Source organism: Lathamus discolor, chromosome 1 (genome assembly GCF_037157495.1).
Source record: "Lathamus discolor isolate bLatDis1 chromosome 1, bLatDis1.hap1, whole genome shotgun sequence".
Classification (NCBI taxonomy): Eukaryota; Metazoa; Chordata; class Aves; order Psittaciformes; family Psittacidae; genus Lathamus; species Lathamus discolor.
In genome coordinates, this window is record NC_088884.1 from 31,334,354 (window position 1) to 31,359,191 (window position 24,838).

Here is a 24,838-nt window from a genome sequence, read left to right on the forward strand (position 1 = left end):
TCTTTATGGGTCAGTCTGCATCCTTATATGTTTTAATTCTCTGAGAAGAGCAGCCATGCATCTCGGACACGGATGTTTGGGAAGTTCCTGAGGAGGATTGGAAGGGGGTGCTCCCAGTTCGTGTGTGTGCATGAGTGGAAGGGGGTATTTGTGCACTGGTGTTCCCCCAGCTGCTTAAAAGAGATGTATTTATACTTTGTAAGCAAAACTCTCCTTATCAATGAATTGAACCGGCAGGGTGACTTACAGCCATAGAGGCACTAAACGCAGGAAAGGACAAACCATCATTTTCCGATTGGCTATAATTCAGTGCTACTGCTTATGTTACTGTGTCTTGACAATATATTTTAAAGAAATTGCTCTGAGCTGAGGTGCCAGCTATGGAGATGAATGTGCAATCATCTCATTGCTCTTGGAAATACTGAGTAAAATAATCTGGGACCCTGAGGGCTGGACTGAGTGTGCCTGTGCTGACTCCAGGAGGGTGAAGGTCTATGCAGAGCTTGTGGGCACTTATTCAAATGGTGGGGAGAAGCTGTTGCTCCAAGGAGAGGCTGGTCCTGTGTGCTGAGCAGGAGACCTTTGGGCTGTCCAGCAAGGGGCTTGGGATATCGGTGAAGTTTGAGACCTGGCCCCTCCTGGGTCTGTTTCTATCCAGAAGGTGCACCGGATTTTCATTTTGGAGTAATGCCTAATTAAAAAGGTTCGCTCTTTCAGTAGCAGCTGTGAAGGTAAAGGTGATGTTCGGCTCTGACATGATAGATGAAGAAACAGCCTTGAGAGTCCTTGAGTCTAATAGACGTGATGATGGGAGCCGCGCATAACACAGCCACGGGAATTCTCTCCAAGTCCCCTATTAGTCATGAGAGTAGGCAGCCTGCCTTGCCTCTGCAGCCTTTTTAGCAACAATTAAAGCAAATATCCTAGGTGTCAAGGGGACAACAGAGGGAAAGGACTCTTTTGGAGGCTTACAGAAGTGCACTGTGAAGTAAATCCCTAATGAGATCAGTCATCCCTGGGCAAGTCCAAAGCCGCCTCTAACTTTGAGCTCCATGGTGCTGTACCAAGAAACTTTTCCCCTTCACACCAAAGCTTCCCTCCAAGCAAGGAGAAACATGGAGAGTGACATCCTCATTAGCTGACGTGTGCTTTTCTACTTATGCCTCCGCAGTTCTGGCCCCGGGTTTCTGCTGCAGCAGCGGTATACAGAAAGAGCGTAGTAGCTAAGACAGAAATGTGCCTGCAGCTATGCCTGTCCTTGCCTTTGTGAAATGAATTTAGAGACTTCCAGTAGCGATCATAGCACGTTGCAGACACAAACCCTGGCCTGAATGTTTGGATCATTATCAGTACAGACATTCAGCTTTAATGGATTGAGGAAAAGGCATTATTTGTACTTGCAAAGGGCTGCATGTGGAGTTAGAATGTCTAATCAGCCATCACTGCTGGTTTCTGGAGGCCAAGCAGGTGATTTGGGTTGGGTTTCAGTACAAAGTGTTTGGTATGTCTATATGTTTATATGTATGTTAATGACTTGTCCACTGTGGGTAACCGGCACTGTGAGACACTTCACCAGAGGTGTCAAAAGTGGAGCTGCTGAGACATGTAAGGTAGAGGTTGAGATGAGCAAATGATGCCAGCTGGTGAGAGAGAGGCAGAAGGAAAGAGGAAAAAAGAAGAAGACAAAGTTCTGAGCTACACAGAAGGGAAAAACAGAGAATGAAATATTCAATCCACTGCAAAACTGCAGCACTTAGCTCAGAGGTAGGTTAAGAACAAGAGCAGTGGGAAGCTGTGAAGGAAGAGATTCAGGGTAGATCTGGAGGTGCTGAGGGCACCTGGGACGTAGAGGAGGCCAAGAATGAGATGCTGGTATTCAGCAGAGATGGCACAAATCATACTGAAGCTGATCTTTGATGGAGATGAGAAATTCTTGGCAATGATGCTGCACATTCAGATGGGAGATGAAAAATATCAGGGAGGAAATGGGGCTGTGCTTGAACTTCTGCATCAGTTCCTAACAGCTATCCACAGAGGTGCTAAATATTTGGCTGTCTTATCATTGAGTCCATGAAATAGGTAGATACACAGGCTACAAATGTCCCTCCTGTTCTAGGGAGGGTAGTGTAGTGGAACCAGTGCAGCCTGTGCTCTGTTGTACCTAGATGAAGAGTGCTGTCAGCCCAGCAGCTTTCTGGAAGAAAAGATGGCACCTTTGGCAAAAAAACCTTGTGGGAGTTGTTGAATTTTCCATTGCTTTTGTATTACTAAACTTGTTTGAAGCTCTTCCAGGCTCTGTAGTTTGTATGGAATTCCTAAAGCTACTGAGCAGAAATGCCTGGAGTGATGCTGAGCCCCAGAGACAACGTTTGCCACTAATTAGAAAAGGGCTGCACATCTGCCTACAAGGTACTCCTCCCAGATGTGCATTGCCGATCACATGTAGGCAAGCTTACATACACCAATGCACTGGAGTTTGAAGTAGAGAATATGCATCAAAATAAGCATCCAGTTTCTGTGTTATTGCACAGGTATGAAAAGGTAGGTAAAAAGGTGTCACAGGATGACAATGCACTGCAAATGCTGTACTACTACTATCTTTAAAAGAGAAAGAACATGTTATTAACAGAAAAAGACTGGGTGAGGCTATACTGCTTTGGCATACTTCCCTGTGATACCTTTTAGTCTGAATCACATCCATACTCAGTTTTCCAGCCACAAAAATCATGGCTATTTAAAGAGGAGCAAATATTTTGGAGTATTAAAGACACTTCAAATTTGTTGTGTGCTTATTGTAATGAAAAATGATGTTATTAGTTCAGCTGGTTGAAGTTTTTATGTGGAACATTAACGTTTTCAGAAATGAGGCTCTGCAGAAACTGACTGTGGGTGTATGAAGGCAAATTATTATTTTTTGAAGAAAATGATATTTTAAGGAAAAAGGATATATTTATTTTAAAAAAGGTCATATTTGTGTGAAAAATATTGTCAGTTTTCCAGGCAGCACATCTTACAGTGCCTACAGTCTGTAAACTGGTGATTTATTTTGCCTAACTGAAGGTAAGGAGCATTTTTCTATTCTTGTTTCTGTAAAGTAAACTGGAAATCAGATTATGCCCCCTTCACTCAGCGTGAAAACAAATCTTTCTAGGGCTGCTTAGAGCTGCCAGATTCCTTTTGTACATGTGGTATATGCTCCGAGATATATATATATGGTATATGCCATACGGTATATGAGAGACATATATATGGTATATGTCTCTCAGTGCAGGGAGTCTGGCAACCCTGGTCCTGTGTCTCCTTAGCCTGGAAGGAGAGTAAGAGTTCAGGCTTCTCCACCAAGGGAGAGGTTTCTCTGCATGTAGCCTCATAGAGCTTAACTTGCCTATACAGAATTTATTTGGTCACGTACATATATGTTCAGAAATTGTCCCCCTCTTTGGCGTCAGAAATCAAAATGGAGCTGTCCTTTTTTATAATGTATTAGTTAATTACTCACATGCATGTAAATGGTTGTTTCTCAGTGTAATGCTGAAGCCTGTTACTCAAAATTAACACAGACTATGTAAAATTAAAAAAAAAAAAAAAAAAGACTTTTGGATATATATTTTATTTGACAGTGGTTTAGAATATCATACAGTAAACAAGATTTCTGTAAAAGTTAATTTATCCATAGTGGTGCGTTTCATAAAAATAGTTGCTCACTTACAGCCTTTCTGTGACTATTAATACATGGAATTATATTTATAGAGATAGAGCTGTACAGGGTAAATTCACAGCTAACACTACACAGAAATATTATTTGGAATGGGGTTTAGATGATGTGCTGTCTTCACAGGTTATCGATTACAGCCGCATAAAGCAATTACTGCACAAGGAGTAGCTGTGAACTGTGCAAATTAGAGTTTATGCAAGCATAATCTCAACTGTTTTTCAGATTTTATTGTTTGCTTTCTTTATACATAAAAATAAGATACTGGGATGTGCATCTACACTACAGAAGCATTGTCCAAAATCAGATTCAATAAATTAATGGCAAATTATATTGGATTCTAGTTCAGGGGATAAAGATGTTTTTTTCCTCCATTAAATAAGAGTTTTATAAACAGCTACATGGACTTGTGCTTTTTTAGAAATCATATTTTAAATGGAGTTTTCTTTCTGAAAGAAAAACTTGTTTGAAAGCTGCAAAATCCTTGACTTGAGGCTTTTCAAATAATTGGACAGGAAGAAACATGCCTATAAATTTCTCAGTCCAGTGCAATGTTTGAGACATACAGTAATGTGCTAATTTCTTGGAACAAAGCCAATCTCAGTCTAATTTTTCAGCAGAGCATGTGAGGAACAAAGATCGTTAGAGAGCAGTAACTTTTAGATACAAATTTTTGACAGTACTTTCTTCACGACTTTTGTTTTTTTCTCTTATTTTTTAATTACCAATGTATTATTGCCCAGGATTTTGTTTTAATTTCGACAGACAAATAAGCATATGCACACTTACACAGACACGCACGCATCTTTTTGAAACAAGGTAATGACTGTTTGACTGAACTCGGAGTTATTTCCTGTGAAGGCAGACTGGAATGTTTACCTGGCACTTAAGGCTTGAAATTCAAAACAGACAAGCAAGAAAGTTAAAAGACCAAAAAAAAAAAAAAACCAAAACCAAAACCCAACCCAAAAAAAAACAAACAAAAAAATGGAGGTAGGGAAGAAATGATAACATGGAAACCATTCTGAAAATGGAAATATATCGAGTTTACTGAACGAGGACACTGACAACTGTATTTCAGAAACCAGTCTAATTATTGTTAACATGTGCCTGAAGGGCACCTGCTCTGCCAAACTGAGGGGATGGAAGATGAGGGTGTCCTAACTAAATGTAGATGGGTATGAAACATAGCACTGTTGATAAGTGAAGCTATCATCTTCTGCAGGAAGGAAAGGCCTTTCCTTAAGGAAACTGCAGCTTTTTCTCTGTAGCACTCTTCCTTTCATTGCAAGGGCCTTGCAGATGTCTGGGTTTTGAGCCTGACCAATTGGTTTGTCTGCTACTTCGCAGGATTTGGGGAACCTGTAATAAATCACTTTTGAGAGTAATTTGCAAATACAACGCCACCCTAACTCCTTTCTAATGTACAGAAACATGGTTTGTTCACAAAAATGGCAGTAGAAATGGTATTACAGAAACTAATCCACTGGATTCCCCACTCCTCCCATAGCACCCAGTGAACTATGCTACAGGGTACCACGAGGACTATCCCAAAGTGTTAACAGTGGAGAGGTGTCATGGGTGTACAGTTCTGAATGATGCTTCAAAGAAACCCTTTAGCCCCTTTCTAGATATGTCGAGAACAATTTATTTACAACATTTTAGCTCCATGAAAAGATCCTCTCTCTGTTTCAGCTTGCTCCGTGCAGTTTTATTTAAGGCGATGTTCCAGTTTGTGATTGCTCTAACTTGTTCCAGTTTCTTGATATAAAGTTTGAATGAAATCCAAGTCCTTCATGCAGTGGGAAAAAAAAATGCTAAAGCTACACTGCACTATCCTTCTCTGATGTACTGTCCTTCATATTGTTTTGGTTTCTTCCATAGCTGCCAAAGTCCCTAAAATGGAACTGGGACTTTAGGGTCGATTTTAAATCTCTGTGTTGACTATATGCTTTTGAACTTATTAGATACTGTGCACATTGTCATGGAATTACACACTAATGTTTTCATTCCTCAATGCTTTGTGTATATGTGTGATAGTTAAAATAAATTAAAACAAACCAATGTGAGACAAAAACTAAGAAGAATGTTCTGCGTCAGTTTGAGACAGTTAGAGGGCAACAGTCCTTTGCTTATCTGCTCATGGCAGAAGTACCAGACTTCAGGACACTAGGTAGCTTATCTGAGCCAGGGATTTTCCATGGCCCTGGGGAGACCGTTGCCTTTCGAACTGTGGTGTTGGTGCTGCGAGTGCTAATGGAGTGGAGATGTCCCTTCCTGGGGAACTCGCTGGGTTTCCCATCAGGGTCCCTCTGGCTGTGGTCCATATCACTTCCAGGCGAGCTGCAGCGGTTGCTACTGTACGTCTTGGTAGCACCCGTATCAAGCTTGACATGGTCGGGTGCTGCAGCTGGTTTCTTCTCACTGATATTTGCAGATTTGTGATCTTCTTTTTTGATAAGAGATCCTCCTCTCTTGCTTTCCAGCTTCCTCAGCCTCCCAAACTGTTCATCGCTGGTTCCGGCACACACGTGCTCTCTTGCGCCAGCCTCGATCATAATGCTGTGTCCCACCACTTTGCTTTCTGAGGTGGGCCTGCCACCATCAGTGGTCTTATTTTTGCCTTCTGAATATCCTTTCCAAGAAGCCTCTTCATGCTTTGACCTGTCTACCTTTTTAGGACTTGCTGACCTTTCTCTTTGTTCTCCTAACCTTTTCTTTTTGTGACCGTTCACCGAAAGCTCCTTTGGTTTCCTTACATCATGTTCCCTCTTGATATCCCATGTTGGCTCTGGGCTTATCTGGTGAGAAGGGTCAGAGGGTGGGGCTATGTGTGATGAAGATAATGGTGAGATAATGTCATCGAGGGAAAGAGCTACTTCCGGCAGACCTGGGGAGGTGGCAGAGGGAGCACTCCAGGAGTTTGGTTCGTCTGTTGTAACAACAAAGAGAAGGGAGTTAAGGGCATATTCAGCAGCACAGAGTGTATATTGTGTTCAGAGTAACATCAACACCCAAACCACATACCAGACTTAAACTCCTCTGCTTTAGGTGAGGTGAAACTCCCAGTAAATGGGGAGAAAATCAAAAATGAAGTCCCTCCCCCCTGTCCCGAAATGTTCAGGAGAAGCAAGAACCACAGGGTTCTCACTGCAAACCCTGGTCTTTCCTTCTTACAGGTTCTGCTTTCCTCTGCCCACGTTAAATTACTCTTAAAATAATACAGGCACGTGCTCATGAAATCAAATTGCCTCTTTTGTAGCCGTATAATGGATTTCTTAGCTGGGCAATATCAGTGCTGTCTCTGAGGACAAATGAGAAGGACTTTTCGCCATCTATTAAACATGTCCCTACAAGCATATAATAATTGACAAGAATTTGTAGCTCAGATAAGGTCATCATTGAATTCTGTCTCATATTTTTTCTAAACAGATATAATATCGCAGTGTTTATGGCCCCACAATTCTTGCAGGGTACTTACAAAGCTCTGCCTTTATATCACAGCGGCAGCTGCTGAGTCTTTTGGCTGTGCATTTTGAACTTCTCCTGGTTACTGAGCCTCAACACAATATGGTTGGATTGTGTAGATCCTGTTTAATTTAACTAAATAGACATCTCCTTTGCTGAATCATGATGATTTTCCTAATCCATTGGTACAAAACCAGAATATTCTGAGATGCCTTTCTCTTGCATACACGATTCTTATTTCTTTTGATTAACGTCCTGGCAGACAGCGAGTCCATCATGAATAATGACAGCACAACTGTTCTTACTGTCTACATAGAGGTTAGAGAAATCACTGAACTTGGCTAATGTCATTCCCTATTTAGCACCATTGCCTGGCTCTGAACAGTATGAGCAATAATCTGTCAGAGATGAAGGACTAGCTCAGGAATCCATGGAGACTAGGTGGGGCTCATGACAAGAGCTGTATGTTTCACAGGGGAGAAAATGTACCCTTCAAGCTGAAAAACAAGCACGGACTTCTGTAGGTCAGGACTAGTATCCCTCAGTGATATCAACTGTCCTTTAAAAGACACATTTGTTTTTCTCAGTCCTATGGCTGCTTTCGAATTATCATGAAGATGCACATCGTCCTGAAAAATGGAATGGGTTTTACTGCCCAGCCTGGGATCTGCAGCTTGCTTGACTGAGACGGCACTTTTAAGTTAATAGCTTGATTGAGTGATTGCTGTCTTGCAGACAAAAATAGGAGAGACAATAGTGAGGTGGGTGACGTAAAGGCGGGGAGCAGCACGGTTTGCTGAGGAGCTATTTATTTTCCCAGATGGTGTTTGTCATATGCTTTTGCATAATGAGCATATGTGTGGAGAGGATTAGCATTTGAGAGGGGTAGAAAGTACAAGTTCTGTGTAAGACAAATAAACTTTGAGCTGGGAATCTAAATGGGCTGAGGGTCTCAACTGAGTTTAAAAAAAAAAACATCACACTTTCTTACCCTCCAGTTAAGGCTGAGTAATGTACCATCTGCTCCCTGCTTGGCACTCAAGCAAGGAAAGATAAAAGGAAGGCTCATGCAAGTAGAGCGATCAGCTCTTAGGAGCTTGCCTACAAAAAGCATTGACTTTGATGGGCTTGTTCTTTGCTTCTGCTCTTCAGCACCATCCCTTTGGCACAAGACTGCAGGCTGTGCCTGATAGGGGAGGCGCAGATCAACACCAGCTCTTTCAGATCTGAAATCCAGGGGATCCCATTTTGGTCAATATGTGTATCAGGGACCACGCATTGGGTCCAAGTCACTTTGGCTGGTTCTCTAAAACTATCCCAGGACTCCACCAAGCAGCACGAAGCTGCCTATTCACTTCAGTGGGGTACCTGAGCTAGCACTAATCAAACAACCTTGGGTCTTAGGAAATGAAGTTTATCCTTTTTATGGCATTGTCATGTCACCCCAGGGCGGAGGTGGTGCTGAGCATTGGGCTGACCAACATATTTGACTCAGCTACAGTCTTATTTCTCAGTTGTCCATGAGACGGTATTTTTCACTGAATGGCAGTGAAGAGCAGAGGGCCGCTACCAGATCTCATGCAAGGCTCTGAGAGCACCTGAAAGTACAGAAACAGCTTGTTACTTCGGGAAGTATGAGCTGCACACCAGAAACCGGCAAGACACTTTCAGGTAACAAGACCGCCTCTGTGCAAAATGTGCCATTGTGCTCAGATGAGCTGATTCTTGTCCAGCAAGGCAAGCCACCATTCAAAACCAGGACGGCAAAGACCTCTTGCAGCTCCTCCAAGGCATGAAGGGCAATATTGTACCAGCTATTTGTGGGACACTCAGGGGGGAGACCTGCGTGCAAGTGGCCTGCTGTTTTAGTCCCTAGAAACAAGAGAACTGATTTATTAATGTCCCCCTGCACAATTTTAAGTTTTATTCCCTTTCTGTTTCCAGAGGCAAACCCAGCGAATATTGCAGTGTGAAACTGTAGTGGGTTAAAATCTACTTCAGCAAAAGTGAATCAACATTACATGCAATGACATATAAATATAGTTATTTATAAATTGGGACATGTGATATTATATGCAGTACTGGATTTCTTCCTCTGCCCCAGAAAACATGAAGAGAAAGATAACTTGGCCAACTAAGCATAAAGACTTGTAGCCACAGCATAAAGGGAACCCCAGATGGGCCACGGGGAGCATTCTGTGTAACATACAGTGCCTGTCCTTGATGGGAAAGCACCCATATGGACTGTATTTCCAGTGGCTGGGAGGAAAAGCTGCCATGAAATGAAGCTATCATTTCACATATTCTGTGACAGTACAGCACTTGCAAGTAAGAACTTGACAAAAGGACTTTCTATAATGTTTAAGTACCATCAATCTGAGACAGCCAAAACCCAGCTTAACCTGCTTTTTCTTTCAAATGAAATCAAATTGTGCAGAACTTCATCCTCAGCCTTGGTAGATGTTAATGATGTCAACAAGTCATTGTTGCAATATGTCACTGGCTAGTGAAGAGAATACTGATGTGAGGGTATGGCAGCTGACTTTCCTCTAATGTTTGAACATTATGGGAAAATACAAAAATTACTAGAATAGAGCAAAGTGCATTAATGTAAGTAATTTGTTGCTCAAAAGAGAAACTTTTTAAAGAGCTGTGTTCAAGCCATCAGGGTTCATTTGGCCTTGTTCAACCAGCACTAAAATGATTGCTTTTCCACAACCCATATAAACAGGAGAAAAATGAAAAATGAAAAATTTTATGCCGTAAAGCAACTAAAGTAATGATTTCTTTTTATGCCTATTCTGAGGTTACAGCTGCAATATATGCAATATAGTAGCAATATTTCGGAATATTTTTTCTATAGTTTTTAAGATTTATGTAAGACCTATGTGTTAATTGTGAATATAACCTACTTTTACTCTGTTATCTCAAAATGTTTTGCAAACATACTAAACCAGAGACAGAGCAACAATTTTACGTCTTTCTCCCTTCACTTCTGGGAGGAACAGGAGACAATATTTGTATAATAGAGCATGAACTACTAATGCCCAAACAACTTCCAAGCAGAAGTGAAGGATATCACATTCTGTTGAAACTGCTGGAACGATTTAGGGGCAATGTAGTTTTAAATTTGTTTCTGACGTTATCACTATGGATATCATCCTTCCTGTGGGAGAAATTGCTTTTCAAAGGTATACATCTCACTGAAGGCTAATAGATGCCTTCCTCCCGTCTTTGAACGGAGAAAGTCTCCCTTGACCTACTAATTCGGAAAAGATAAATGAGCTGGGAGCAGCACTATAATCTGTCACTGTGATGGCATTTGATTTGGTGTAGTTTAGTAGGTGTTTCCTGGGTGGCTTTTGGCTTCCACAAGCTACTGTCACGCAGGTTGGTGGCACTTCTCCATGGTACATGTAAGAATGACTCAACTATGACCTGTTTCTCATAACTCCCAGGCAAGGAGTAAATTACTGAGTAAGAGACACCACACACATGAGGTCTTGAGTGTGTGGGAGGATAAGTGGGAGATGAGCACAGCCATTCCGGAGGTAGAGTGACAATGGGAAAACATCAGGAACAGAACTTTTCTGTCTAAAGCGTATTTTGGTTTGAGGTAGAACTGCCAAATACATGAATTGTTTTCTTTCCTATGTCAGCTTACACACATTCAATGGAGTGAAAATGAAGGTACTGCTCTCATGTGTCTACTAGCTCCTCTCTTAACTAAAGCCTGGTGTTCTACTTGCATCCAATGCTGCTGATGCCTTATGTCTGAACCACCATCAAAAGAAACCTGGTTTCACTGTTAATGGACAAGAGAGGTCGGTCTGTCTGTCTGTCAGTTTCTGAGCATTGCCTAGATGCTAAGCCAGAAGAAGAGCTCAGCCTAGTGATATGTTTATGTAATTCCCTGCAATACTTACGTTTTCTTTACAGGTTGCCCTTCTAACATTCTGTTAAGTCTAGTCTTGCTGTGCTTATCCTCTCTGCCAAGATCTTAGGCCACAGGAGGTTAGACCTCAAATTTGTGACTAGATTGTCCTTTTGTATCAAAATATTTTAAATAATTGCTTGGTAGTTTATCAAGAACGTGGGATTTTCCATCACACAAAATTAACCATACACAAGTATTTTATTGAATAGTTAATATTATCTTAAGAGTAATAATGGCATAACATTTTATTACTTAAGTACAATAAAATCTCAATGCCTTTTTCATTTCCAAATTGTGTAAATAATGAACAATATGTTAAAGCTTTGAACGCTTTCAGGAGTCTGAAACTTTTCCTGAAATGCCTTTTGTATCTTCCTAGAATTAATTTCCTGGGGAATCAAAGAATTTTTGATTGAATAAAAAATATGGTGCTCTATTTTCTTTTTTCCTACTTTTTGTCTCAAATTGTGTATTGCCAGAAGGTGGCAAACAGTTCTTACAGATGCTCCTAATAATGAAAATGGGATGAATTGCCCCCTGGTGAGTATTCACTAATGTTGGCAGTGTTGCACCAGAAATGCATTTGGCTCTTTCTCATTATATCTTGACATGTCTGTGATGTTCCTGATTGCATTGGTCTCCTGCATCTTGTCTTTAATGGTCTCTAAGGAAGGAGATTTCAGAATATTTAAAGAATCTTTACTCTTCCATCTTGGAGCATCCACAACCCAGACATACAGCACCCTTTGTCCTGAAATAAATGATTTGCTGAGGTTTTGATGGTTAGGAAAGCTCCTGGTATCTTCTGTCCAGCTCAGCCTCATGCAAACATACCATGATACTGTCACCCTTTCCCCCAGCCTCTCCTGGAAAGTGGGTGGCAATGGGCTCTTCCCCCCTCTTACAGGCTGCATATACTTCTCGTTTGGACTTCTTGTTAATTTTCAGTACTGCTATGGAAATGTTTTCTCACAAATTGCACTTTGCTTAAAATTACACTTTGCTTGCCTCCCCTTCCACTGCACTTATCCACGTTCAGATCCCTCAACACCAGTAGATCTGGAAACAAACATCAGTGGATTTAGGTGCCTTCTGCTGCAATCTAGCCCTTTGTTTCATCAGTCATCATGGGCACATCCAAGTGGGATAACCTTTTCGTTATTAGCACTGCCCTTACCCTTTTTTTAAGCTATGGTGGGAGTGTGCTATGGGTGCAAAATGTGATTCCATGCACAGAAACAAGATACATGTCGTATACATTTACAAAAATAAATCCAAGTTATACTCAAGTTTTTTTAGCACATGAACTACTTTTGCCTTTCCTAAACATGCAGTTAAGTGATCTGTTTGGTACAGTGAAGTCTCATTTGCGAGGCAATGAAAACCTAATTTCTTGCTATTTTAATGTAACCACATTCATTATACTGCTTGCCTGTTTGTACTCAGTCTGTTTATAGTAGCTTGTAAATGTAACTTTGTTTAAAGGTGGAATTTTTCTGCTTTCTAGGAATTAGGTTTTTTGGCTTTGCACATTTGTTTTTGCAAAGGTTGAGGATGATTTGGTCAGATCAATAAGAGTGAGTTAACAAAGTCATAAAAGTCTACAGGAAAACAAACGTGCATCTGAGTCCCTGCAGCTTTTACTTCTGCATTTTGTGTTTAGCATTTTCAGAAAAGCAGAGTGATTCATCAAGAAAGACTGAAGTTTGGAGTATGAAACAATGCCAGGTGTTGTTGCTTTGTCATTTGGTCTTTCTTTTTGTCACTGGTCTAATGTTAGAAGAGGGGGGCACTACTACTACTGGGAGCTATTGGTGGCAAGAAATTAAGAGATGTGACTGGAAATATAGGGTGAGGAATACTTTTATCTCCTCTGTAAGTTTCAAATACTTAATTTTACATTTGGTAAATTTGGAAAATTCAGTCATTGACCTATTCCAGCACTGGGAAGCACAGCTCTACTTCCTGCTTTATTCAGTTCCCAGTGCCATTAATACTCTGATGCCCCACTTCTTTTCATGTTACTAATCGTTACTGATGAGTAGCAATTTGGTGCCTTTGGGTTCATTATAGCCATCTTCCATTATGCACTTTACCTAGACATGAAATGGAAGGTACCCCAAATAGTTTTACAGCAGAGATAGTGTTTATAGATTGCTTGCAAGGGCTGTCTGATGAGAGTTTGAATGGTTGCATTTCAGGTAAAATTCACTTTCATCACCATTTCTGTACTCGGCATGGAGGTTTGTTAGAAAAAGTGCTTTCATGTTCGGAGATCTAATTTGAGAATTATTGAAATACACTTCAGAGAGAGCAGATTGTCAGTTATGCTTGGAAGCCCAAATCTGCAGAAGCTCGGGAGATGATATTGCGTGGTTTTGGAGCTATGGGAACAGAGAGAATGAGAATATTTAAACTTGAGGCAGAGAGGGCAAAACTGCATATTGTAAGGAAAAAAAAATTAAAAACCCTTTAGAAAAATATGGAATGTTTTCTTGAAAAAAGAAAGTCGCACACACCGATTTGTGTTGGCTTTAACCTGCAGAAAACCCCACGCAGGAAAGCATTTTTCAATTTTTTATGTAACGTATTCTTTAAAGATGGTTAACAAAGAAACATGGGAAGCGGTTGATCTGACTTAGAGAGCTCCTATTCTTCTTCTGCACTGTTTCTGATCCTACAATATACCCAGTGCATGTTCAGTAAATCCCCCTCCCTGAGTTAATTCTTTAATTATGGCACTGTCTCACCCGTATTTTACTGTCCTAATCTTTTGAGACAATAATTTAATTGCCTCACAGAGCCTGAGAGAAGTGTCTCAGAAGACCTCTGCAAATAGACGTCTGCTCTTCTGTTAAATGTACACAACCAGCGTTGGGGAGCATCTTCTGGAAAGCCCTTTTGGGGGCTGCGGGTCAAAGCTGAGTGGCTGGACACAGAGATCTACACCCATTGTCCCGCATCAGGTCGTTTTTAGCAAGCATGAATCACTGCAAGTAAGTGGCCCAGGAACTCTCAGACTAATACAGGAGCTATCTAATGAATTCAAAAGCGCTCCGAGTTTCTGCCCTGGAGAACAGGCAGACTGGATTCTCTCCAGTACTTGGATGATCTTGGGAGCTGCTTTAGTCCTCTCCTGGCTAACTTGCCACTGTTTACCACTTAAATATAAATCACATCTGTAAGAAATTCACTGTGATTTTGTAATAATGCCTAAGCTCTGCATCATTTAGCTCTCTCCAACAATGTAAATCACCTCTAAACCCAGGATTGAGCTAATTTTAACATGGCCCTTACAACAGCAAGAATAAAAAAGGGTAATTTTTCTATGCAGAAAAAAACCCTACCTAAAGTGCAGAATGGGAGAGGGCAAGATAATCAAGTGCCACACATACAAAGAGATTATATTTCAGACCTGAAACAGGTAACTTAGTTTATTAAATCAGTTTGCTAATTTACTGTAATAGTCTTCTGGCTGTGAATCTTAAAGCCAGATAATTATGAGTATAGTTTATCACTCATTCCAAGACCCATTTCAGCTTGTTCAGTAGATATGGATCTAGTAAATAGTCCTATCCATTAAATATTTAAACCAACAATCATGATCACTAATCTGAGTGAACTTGGTAAATTTGATTTTTCCTTGAATCAAGATAATGTATCTGCATAACTGTTACAGGATTACTCACTAATACTGTGAACAGCTGAAATGAAAAGCTGAAGCCTGTACAGTGCTTTAGTCCTCACTGCAAGCTCCTCACTGTTTTGTCAGCGTTAAGTCTACAGACAGTCTAAGTGCCAATCTTGAGTGATGTTGCTGTAACTATGCACTATCATTCACCAGGTCCTTCAGGTGGTTTGGTACCCTTTCTGAAGTGCTGAGCATCTCATATATCTATCAGATCAGAGCTACTCAGGCAGAAGAACCTCATCCCTTCGGTAAAGAAGGTCTTATTTTTTCTGAACGGTCAGGCAGTAGAGTATTTGCTGCAGAAACCTCAGCAGTTCTCTTCCAGAGCCATGCTGGAGCTGGAAAACTCACATTGCAAGTTACTGTATAATTAAAATAGATAATGACTTTAAAATTAGTTTTTATTAATAGAATTAAGCTACATTAAGTCATAAAAAGTGTTCATAAATATGTTAATAGAATGTGTGTTATTAATGAAAAACATTCTGCAGAGACTGAATAATTTAAGAGTTGGATATTACACACTTAATTAAACTTAAGTATTAAAATTATTAATTATCACAGCTAAAATGGGTGTTAGCAGTAGGCATCACACCATATCTGGTCAATAAATAGCTGTCATTATTAAAGGTATGTAGACAATATAAAAAAATTATTTAATAATTGAGAAATTCGGAGCATTTTGACTGTGTATGAAATGCCCCTAGAAAGGCACTGAGCGTTGGTGGTTCTCACTTAAGACCTCAGCAGGATCTTAAGCAAAACATGGAACTTGATTTGAAGGCATCCTTATTTACAAAGCTCATGAATAGGTATTCTTGTTCTGCTTAGGGTAAAAGCTGCAGAATTAGTTTAGTCTCTCTTTAGCAAACTTTTCAGACTGGCAACTGCCGAGCACTGAAGGTGCAGGGCTGACCCTGGGACCATGCTTGCTGTCAGGGCTGTTGTGGTATCTGGTGTCTTTTGGATGCTGCGACAATTTTCTCTGAACACTGTATAATGAGATGTATGTGCAAGAATAAATGAATGTCACATTGTAAAATTTATCTTCTACTAAGTAATTACAAACTATATGTCATTAGAAAACAGAGATGTCTAAGGTTCTGGGTTGCACGTGTTCCTGTAGCTTAACAAAATGCAACATACTCTATGGTCATGTTCTTTAAGCATCAACTGGAGAGTTACCTCATGCTGTCAAAGTAAAAAAAAAAAATATTAATTTTCTTAATCATTTTTCTTTTCCCAAGAAAGAAGTAAAAAGCTGTAAGAAATCTGTCAGAGGCTGTGAGTTCTGCTAACCTCTCCCTTTGCACAGGTCACAATGCATCAGCCAGGTACTGCATCGCTGGATGGTGGAGTGAGAAGGGCAGAGGCAGGATCAGCTGCAAGTCCTGCTATGGGCTAAGCTTGCCTTCCCCTCTCTAGTGGTTGCAATAACAGGTTTTTATGTCACTCTCTATGTGACTGTTTAGAGTAATCAAATTTCCAGTGCCAATGATGAGAGTCATCAGCCTACATTAGCTTAATGTAGTCTTGGGCATCACAACATCAGGCCACTGGCAAAGCTTTACTGATACAGCTTGACTGCCTCTTGTTGTACTTTTGTATCACTTTTTGTACTTTCATGGCTGTGCTTTTGTCCCTAAAAGAGCTTACAGCTATTTATGGATTCTTTTGAGCAAGCTAAAAAGCTGGACTTTTTAACCTGGATAACCACAGATCAGTTAAAAGTTCACGTGAATGAGTTCAAAGCCATTGTATCCCAAGTGGTGAGACACTGGAATCGGTTGCCGAGGGAGGTTGTGAGTGCTCCAGCCCTGGCGGTGTTCAAGGCTACGCTGGATGTAGCCTTGTGTGGGATGGTTTAGTGTGAGGTGTCCCTGTCCATGGCAGGGGGGTTGGAACTAGATGATCTTGAGGTCCTTTCCAACCCTAACTATTCTATGTACATTCTATGTACATTCTAAGTTCAACTGATATTCTTAGGGATGGAGTCTTTGTAAGGAGGTATGAAGATAAAATATTCATGTTCATGTCAGCAGTTTCTAGATCCTTCTAAAAAGTATCAAATTTGACCCCACCAAATCACTATTTACCTAAACATGTAGATGAATGGCTCTCCTCTCCTATAAGGAAATGCATGCCATTGCAGAAAACTGACTGTACTGAAGAAATTGCCAAGCATTGAAATAGGCTGCCAGGGGAAGTGATTGACTCACCATCCCTGGAGGTATTTAAAAGATGCGTAGATATGGCATTTAGGGACATGGTTTAGCAGTGGACTTGGCAGTGCTGGGTTAACAGCTGGACTCGATGATCTTAAAGGTCTTTTCCAATCTAAATGATTCTATAATTCAGTATGGAACCCCTTTTAGATCCCTTGGAGTCTAGCCACTGAAGCAGTTGCTGCACAACCTTCATGATGAGAATTATTGGGCCAGGCCACAGGAATAACAGTTTGTGCCTTCATCCTGTTCTCTTTGATACGTAGCTCTGTATCATGAGAAATTAAGGAATCTACCTCTGATTAACAACAAGTTGAAGTGATACAGTCTTGTTATTAACTGGGGGCCGACTGCAAATTTGCAAATGAGAGGGACCGCAAAATGAGCATCAGGAGAGGAATTTTACTGGACATTGTGCTGCAATAGCAGAAGACTGGACTTAATCCGATAGCAAACTGCAAAGACACGATAAGTGTTGCTAAATTCCCATTTTTCCTATTTATCTGGATTATATGAAGAAAGGAAAAAACAATGCTGTGGAGACAGAGGGATGGCTGCATTCTTTAAGCCCTGTATTTTGGGTGCTTATCTTCCAATATTGTCAACTGGATGGAAATACAGGAAGCTACCAAAAAAAGTTAAAAAAAGATTTGTGGGTGGGACTTTTCCCTTCTTTGGCTGCCAAGTCTGCTTGCCAATTTATGTGAACAAAGCCAGGGATAATGTTTGTTCATCTGTTTTATTCACTGTAGTTTAGCTGTAATTATCTACACTTTACATTATATTAGTAAATCTACTCCAGAATATTATATTATAATGAGCCTTAGTACTAAGAGAACTTGCTCTGCAGACTTATTAAATCTCTGCTCAGATGTGGGGGGACACTGCCAATTTTTGGTGTGTATTATAATGCATGTGGATTAGTGAGGTTCTGCTTTAATAATAATAATACTGAGTAGTTCACTCTGATTTTTAATCTTTAAAGTGCTTTTCAAGCATTAAATAATTAATCCCCATAAGAATCCCATTAGATCGGTAAGCAAACATTACTATCCCCGTTGTACAGATGGAGAAGCATGGCTTAGAGAATTCAGCTGGACCGGCCAAAGCCACTGGGAGTGTAATAGCCAAAGCAATGTTTTAGGACTATGGAAACGACTCAGTGGTTTTTGTATTTGAAAAATAAGGAAAAGGTATTACTTCCCCGGAAGCTTAAAACTGAACTCATTGCCACAAACCTGAAAATGTCTTCCCATGTGTCTGACTTTCAAGACTGTGCTTTTTATGTCTAGACCAAAGGATACCTATGTAAAAGGTCTACATCTTTTAAAATAGCAATCTGCTGTAAGACAGAAATAACTATACGCACCCACACACGCATACACATACACTGGTATTTAACAGAAGGATGTTCTACTTTCCTGCCAGCTGCTACGTATTTATGAAATATTAACAACAGGTTTGTAAAGCAAATTTTAATATTCAATTTTTTTACCCATAGCAATAAAGCAGCTAGAACCTTTGGGAGCCCATATTCATATTGCCTGATGTTTTAGACTGTTATTAACCAGTATCTCGATTCCATTGATTAATTTGGTTAACCTGCATTTTTTTTTCCCTTTTACATACCACAGGCTCCTGAAATTAAGTTGATATTGCTAGAAAAAAGAAGGTGGTATCGGAAATGCAGCAGGAATACGAATGAATGCATTTCCACCAAGGTGGTCACAGAAGGAAGGGCCACTTTTCCAAAATGGCTATTGATTTTTGCACTCACATGAGAGGAATGATAGATGGGGTAGTTCAGGTTTCAATTAACACCCAACCTCAGCTCTAGGGATTTATAAAATGAGCATTGAAAATAGAATGAATTGGATTATCTGATCAGTACTCTGAACAGGTATGAGTACCAGGCTTAAATGTATAGGCCAAGACGCTTTAGCCATTTATTAGACAAACATAAAAGCTTCAGCATACTGAGTTAAAGAGCTAGAAAAATGCAGTTTGCAGCTGACTGAAGATTTCTGAAGGATTTAACTGTATTCAAACAATGAATTCACAGTATAAGCTCTAAATTTTTCATATATTTTTTGCAAATACGAATGCAGGGGTCACTAGTAAGGGCTACCAAACCCGTGGTATAAGGAAGCATAGGCTTTTATCACTGGATGTACTTTCTAAACCATCTTCTAGCACCTGCTTCTCTCCTGTGCTATATCTAACTTTAAGTAAGCCTGCTGACCATCTCACATAAGTGATTACTTAGAATCATAGAATAGTTAGGGTTGGAAAGGACCTTAAGATCATCTAGTTCCAACCCTCCTGCCATGGGCAGGGACACCTCACACTAAACCATCCCACCCAAGGCTTCATCCAACCTGGCCTTGAACACCTCCAGGGATGGAGCACTCACAACCTCCCTGGGCAACCCATTCCAGTGCCTCACCACCCTAACAGGAAAGAATTTCCTCCTTATATCCAATCTAAACCTCCCCTGTTTAAGTTTTAACCCATCACCCCTTGTCCTGTCACTACAGTCCCTGATGAGTCCCTCCCCAGCATCCCTATAGGCCCCCTTCAGGTACTGGAAGGCTCAAACAATTCCTGTGGGAGAAATGCAGACTGTGATGTTATGGTAGGGGCCTAAGGCATTCTAGAATGGTTAATGTATCTGCTCTGCCTCAGGAAATTTGACTTTGACTTGGTCAGTACTCTAATGAATGGTAGCACGGCCACAGTTTTGGTTGGGAAAAGCCCCACTGCAAAACTGGCTCTTTATGAAAATCCTTCCCCTCAAAACTTTTTCATTAAAAACACATGAAAGGGAAACATTTTATAACACATATATTTTCTTTTGACCTGATATGACTTGTTTACCAATTAAGTATTTCAGTTTTGGTGTTGACACAAGCTAAATTGCTTTTGATTTTCTTTATATATTTTACTGTGAAAAAAATCCTGTCCTCACACTTGCTGCCAAATAAATAATCAGAACCATTCACAGCTGAGTGACTGTGCAAAACTAACTTTAGCTGTATTTATAGAGGATTTACGTTTCTACTTATTTCAGGAAAAAAGACTTATTTCCTGTGTCATTATGCTATAGGAGGAAAAATAAAGATAAGGCATATAAAGATGTGGTTATATATATATATATAACACTTGTGGTGGAACTGCAGCTCACTGAACTTCCTAAGTTTGACAACTGGGACTTGCAAAATGGTCCTAATATCACTCCAAATTTTTAACCTCATGATCTCTCTGAGTGACCTCCAGTGGAGAGCAAAGCAGAAGTAAGGTGAGAATGAAAGGAATGGTGCAATTCAGATTTCTACACAATGCAGGAACTTCTTTGTTGCTAGGTCTCCGATGGTAACACACACACTTGAACTACATGGGTACAATATCAAATGGCCTCTACATGTGTCCAGCTCTGCACTAGTGAAATATAGGGACGTCTGTGTTCAAACATTTCTTACATATAGACAAATTGGAAATAGGCTGCAACTGGAAACACATATAAGCAATTGATTAGATTATTCAGATTTGCATGCACAAGACTGTTAACTTTAGCACAGCTTAATGCCTGGGTACTGGGGGCAGGAATTCTGTGGGTTTCACACTGGAGGAACTGCTCGAAGCTCACAGGCTAAGAGGATACTTTTGGGTATAACTTGCTTGCTATTTCCAATCTGCCTACTTAAAAAGTGTGAGAATGGCTTTAGAATTTTAGGAAATATGTACTACAATAAATACTACATTGCGCAAAGTCAATAGCAGACAGATTGGATGCATCTGAACACTTCTGTGTTTTCTGTGATGACAGCAATCAATAAAAAAGATAGCCAAAAATAAGCTTTTCTTCTCCTTTGCTTTCCAGGTATCATTTCTGGGCCATGACTCTCTATTACAAATTTGATGTATCTAAACAATCTGTGCAGTTGGATCTGATTTATGAAGAAAACAGCTTGAAATCAAGTGCAAAGTGCTATGTGTAAATTCAGCATAACCACTGAGTTTAGAAAACTAACATCTCCTTGCAGCATGTTCCAAAAAGTCTTCAATTTTACATTAGTTATTTCTTCAAAAGGCTGCACATAAATATCATTTGAGATCAGCATCTAACTTCCACCTCCCCATTGCTAATAGTTTTGCAAGCCAAGTACCATAAGGAAGAGGGAAATTATGGCTTTGATTCTCAAATTTCAGGACTTTCTACCTGAAAAGTCATATTCAGAGGATAAGTTTTTGTCATGAGAAAAAGTAGATTTAGCAGACCTCTGGCTGTGTTTCTGTGGCAGCAGCAGTGCAACATGAAGAACCAGTTATTTGGATATTAAAAGACATTTGTAAAATGCATAGCTGCTTCGATATCTAAGATAATTGGTTATGAAAGAAAAGTCGAGTACTGTAGAAACTATTAAGTGAGCTAGTGTGTAAGAAAAAGTCGCACAACAGTTGTGAGAAACAAAAGCGTATTAGAAAGATAATATACATGCAGAGTTTACAAACCGTGTCTTTAGGGTGGCCCAATAAGTAGAAATATGGGGACCCATGCTTGTCACTTTTCATGCACATGGAGAGACTGGAAGGTACCATTCCTAAAGGAAGGGGAGGAACAGCCTAGGACCAATCATTAGAATTAACAGAACCAGTGACATACAGATATTTTACTATTGTTAGAGCAGAGAATTCTTAGTAAGTTTAGAACAACTGAGTAAAACATGTAACAGGAAAGAAGTATTTCTGTAAAGCTAAGACAAATAAGCATGCTGTAAGTCTAAATATTAGTGAATGACTGAAACTACTGTGCATATATATATTCAGGATGTAGGTTCACCTGGACTACAGATGTGGAGCACATCTTGAGGTGCTTGCTGAAGGAGTCATAAAAAAATCAAAAGCAAAGGGCAGAATTGTGCCCATTTATTTGTATAAAAAATCCTTGTATTGGTATCAACTCTGACATTTTTTGGTTTTGTTGATGGGATAGTGCTGAAACATGAGCTCAGAGTTTCTTCAAAGCCCTTCAAAAATTACTTACTGCCAAGTAACTTATAGCTCTCATCTGTTAACTAGCAATCACTTTATGTATACTGAAACTTCACTTGTTGCATACAGAATTCTTTCCCCCTTAAGTAGCCAAAACTGAATCTAATCTAGCTCTGTAAATTCACCCAAATGTCATGAACCCATGGGGTGAGTTTTGTACACAATTTAGTGTTGTGTGAAGCAACAGAGGTTCAAAAAATGCACAACACGACCCCAAGACATGTCTCATAATGACGTCAAACAAGGTTGGGGAGAGAGGGAAAGAACCACTGTTGTGTAAATCCATAAAGCATCAACCAGCCCCGTGACACAGATTCCTTGTTCACCAGACCTCAGTGATCCTGATTCTTGTGGCTCTGCCTGTGTTAGCATCACAGTGTGACCTAATACACTCAGGGACAGATCCAGATTTCCAAAACAGGCCAATGGCAAAGTTTTCCAGGATTTCAGTATGAAATGGGCTGGAGTCTCTAAAACTCACACCTTTCTGCAGGAGCTCTTAAGCAACTTTAAGTGAAAAACTCCCAAACTTGACAGAAGGGATGATTTTGAAGTCCTGCTGTGAAAGGAGGAAGGAAAACTAACTAGCTTTCCCCCACATGTTCCTCGCAGGTGAAATTCAGTGTTTCTGCTCCCTCTGCAGTGTCAGACAGAAATCATTTGGGGCGGGAGGTTGCGTCTTGCTGGAGGAATGGAGTCTGCCTACAAGTGTTAACTGTGCCTCAGCCTCCTCCACCTTTTCACCCTATTTGCAATTATTTTAAGTGTAATTGCTTTCACATACTTCTAGGAACTTATATATTTTAATGTAGCTTTTTAGTAATGAAAGCTCCTGTTAGGAAAGGCTAGGAGCAGTAAAACAGAAGCAGCAATCCGCCAGGACTGCTGGGACTGAGAATGAAACATCCCAGGCTTTCCTAGGGACCTTCCTTCACAGGTATTTAGAGAAAGCAGTGGTTGTTCTCAGAAAAAGCTGTGGCTTCCTGGGGCTGATCCATCATTAGAATTAACTTGCCTCTTGCAGAACTCATTGCTGGATGGAGAGGCTGTGATTTGTTAGTTTTACTTAATATTTAATGTTACTATTTTGGGATTTTGTGAACAATTTTGCTTTTAGGGATGGATGCTTCTTCATCCTAATGTTTGGCTGCGCAATGTATGCGTCCTTCTCATGGTGTTTATACAGCTATGACTATGTTCTGAAATACATGAGCATCTGTAATTAGGCTTCCACAGTGTGAGCAGAGAGTTTCAGCAGTGCTGCACACCCTGCAGCTCCTGCAGAAGTCAGTAACCTTGCAGGTTACACTGGGAATTAGGCAGCCATTGCAAGAAAAAACTTGGTCTGTCATTTTACTCAAACCGTGTTTAATGGCAGTCTGAGAAGTGCTCAGTGCTACGGCGATGACTGTGAGTTGTGTCCTGTGACGTGTACGAAATGTCACGCTCCCTCCAGCCAGGCTCCCTGGGCAATAAGTACTTTCTGTACTTTTAGTCTTTCTTGCACAGTAATAAGATTTCTTACTATGACTTGGTTCTTCGGAGATCACAGCAGACTATTTCCTGTGAATCACGACGCTGGTGTTCTTCGGGTTTCAATGAGTTGCGGTAATTCCCCCTCAGCGGAAGCACAGCTCCTCTGGCTATCCTTATCCTCAGCAAACATGTTCTGAGATGCTGGGTGATAAAACATCTGTTTTCTAAGCTTCTTTTACACCCAGCTATGAAATCAGCTATCGTTTTGGAGCATTAATCATATCTGTGCTCCTTGCCATATATTCTGATGTTGCCTTGCATGGTATGAGGGGATTTCTCCCTCTGAAGTGCTTTGGGGTCTTTGGCATTTATTTTCAAGCAAAAGCAGCAGCTGGAGTTGAGGTAAATGATGCATTTGCAACACACTTTGTTTCTTCCCCTCGGTTTGCACAGTGCTTTAGCTCAGCCAGAATTTTCTGAGATGTTCTTGTAGGGACAGATTTCCAGGCATGGAAATCAGCATAACCTGACATAACTCATTCAGGAGATTAACATCCTCCCAGGAGCTTGTTCTTTGTTTCTTCACTGAGTGCTTTCTTCTTTTCAATACATATTCTTTTCTTTCACTGATCACTTTCTTACAGTTGATGATTTTTTCTTAACACTGCTTTTACTGATGTCAATCACACCACCAAACAGTGGTATTTCTTGCAATTAAATATAGACCGTCATATTTGGTACTAACAGAAACATAGCTTTGGAACTGAAAAAGCATTGATCATGTTGTACAAGGAAAATGAAACAGTTGAGGATGGAGAGACAATAATGTGACAGTTTTTTGCTGGTCGGTTTTAGGTCGCTCCAGGTAAGCTTCCTTCTTTTTAACACTGTGAGTGTGACCACCACTGCTGCTGGAAAGGTCTTTAAACATAGCATTACTACAAGTGACTTGGGAAGTCCCTGATCATTTTGCTTGTCAGAGACTGAGAGACCATATCCAGGGGAGGACCATGGTACACTTGTTCTGTGTTTATATTTCTCTCTAGGCTTCTGCTATACACCACCATTGCAAACCAGACACCAGCTCAGTCCTCTAGCCTTGCATTTTTATACTCTACTAAATCTTATTTCCCACTGATGGTCTCCAGAGCTGAACCCTAATGAGAATAAGAAATATTTCTGACACGTGCTTGCTAAAAAAAAAAAAAAAAAAAAAAAAATCCACCCCTCCCCCCCAAAAGCTGATTATTTCAGTCAAAAATGAGCCAATTAGAACT

General features: G+C 40.3%; 1 protein-coding gene across 11 annotated transcripts in view; it reads right to left on the reverse strand.

Moving 5' to 3' along the window:
• Positions 1–3,594: 3,594 nt before the first annotated feature.
• Positions 3,595–24,838, reverse strand: part of MAGI2 (membrane associated guanylate kinase, WW and PDZ domain containing 2) — a 731,950-nt gene continuing 710,706 nt past the window's right edge. For 8 of the 11 annotated variants that reach the window (XM_065666957.1, XM_065666908.1, XM_065666937.1 and 5 more), the window contains one exon: positions 3,595–6,644. In XM_065666957.1, the coding sequence (XP_065523029.1) occupies positions 5,845–6,644 (800 nt within the window). In that variant the 3' untranslated portion in view covers positions 3,595–5,844. Of the gene's footprint in view, positions 6,645–21,545; positions 21,635–24,838 lie in introns of all 11 variants that reach the window. The other 3 variants (XM_065666976.1, XM_065666966.1, XM_065666979.1) reach the window with 2 other exon arrangements.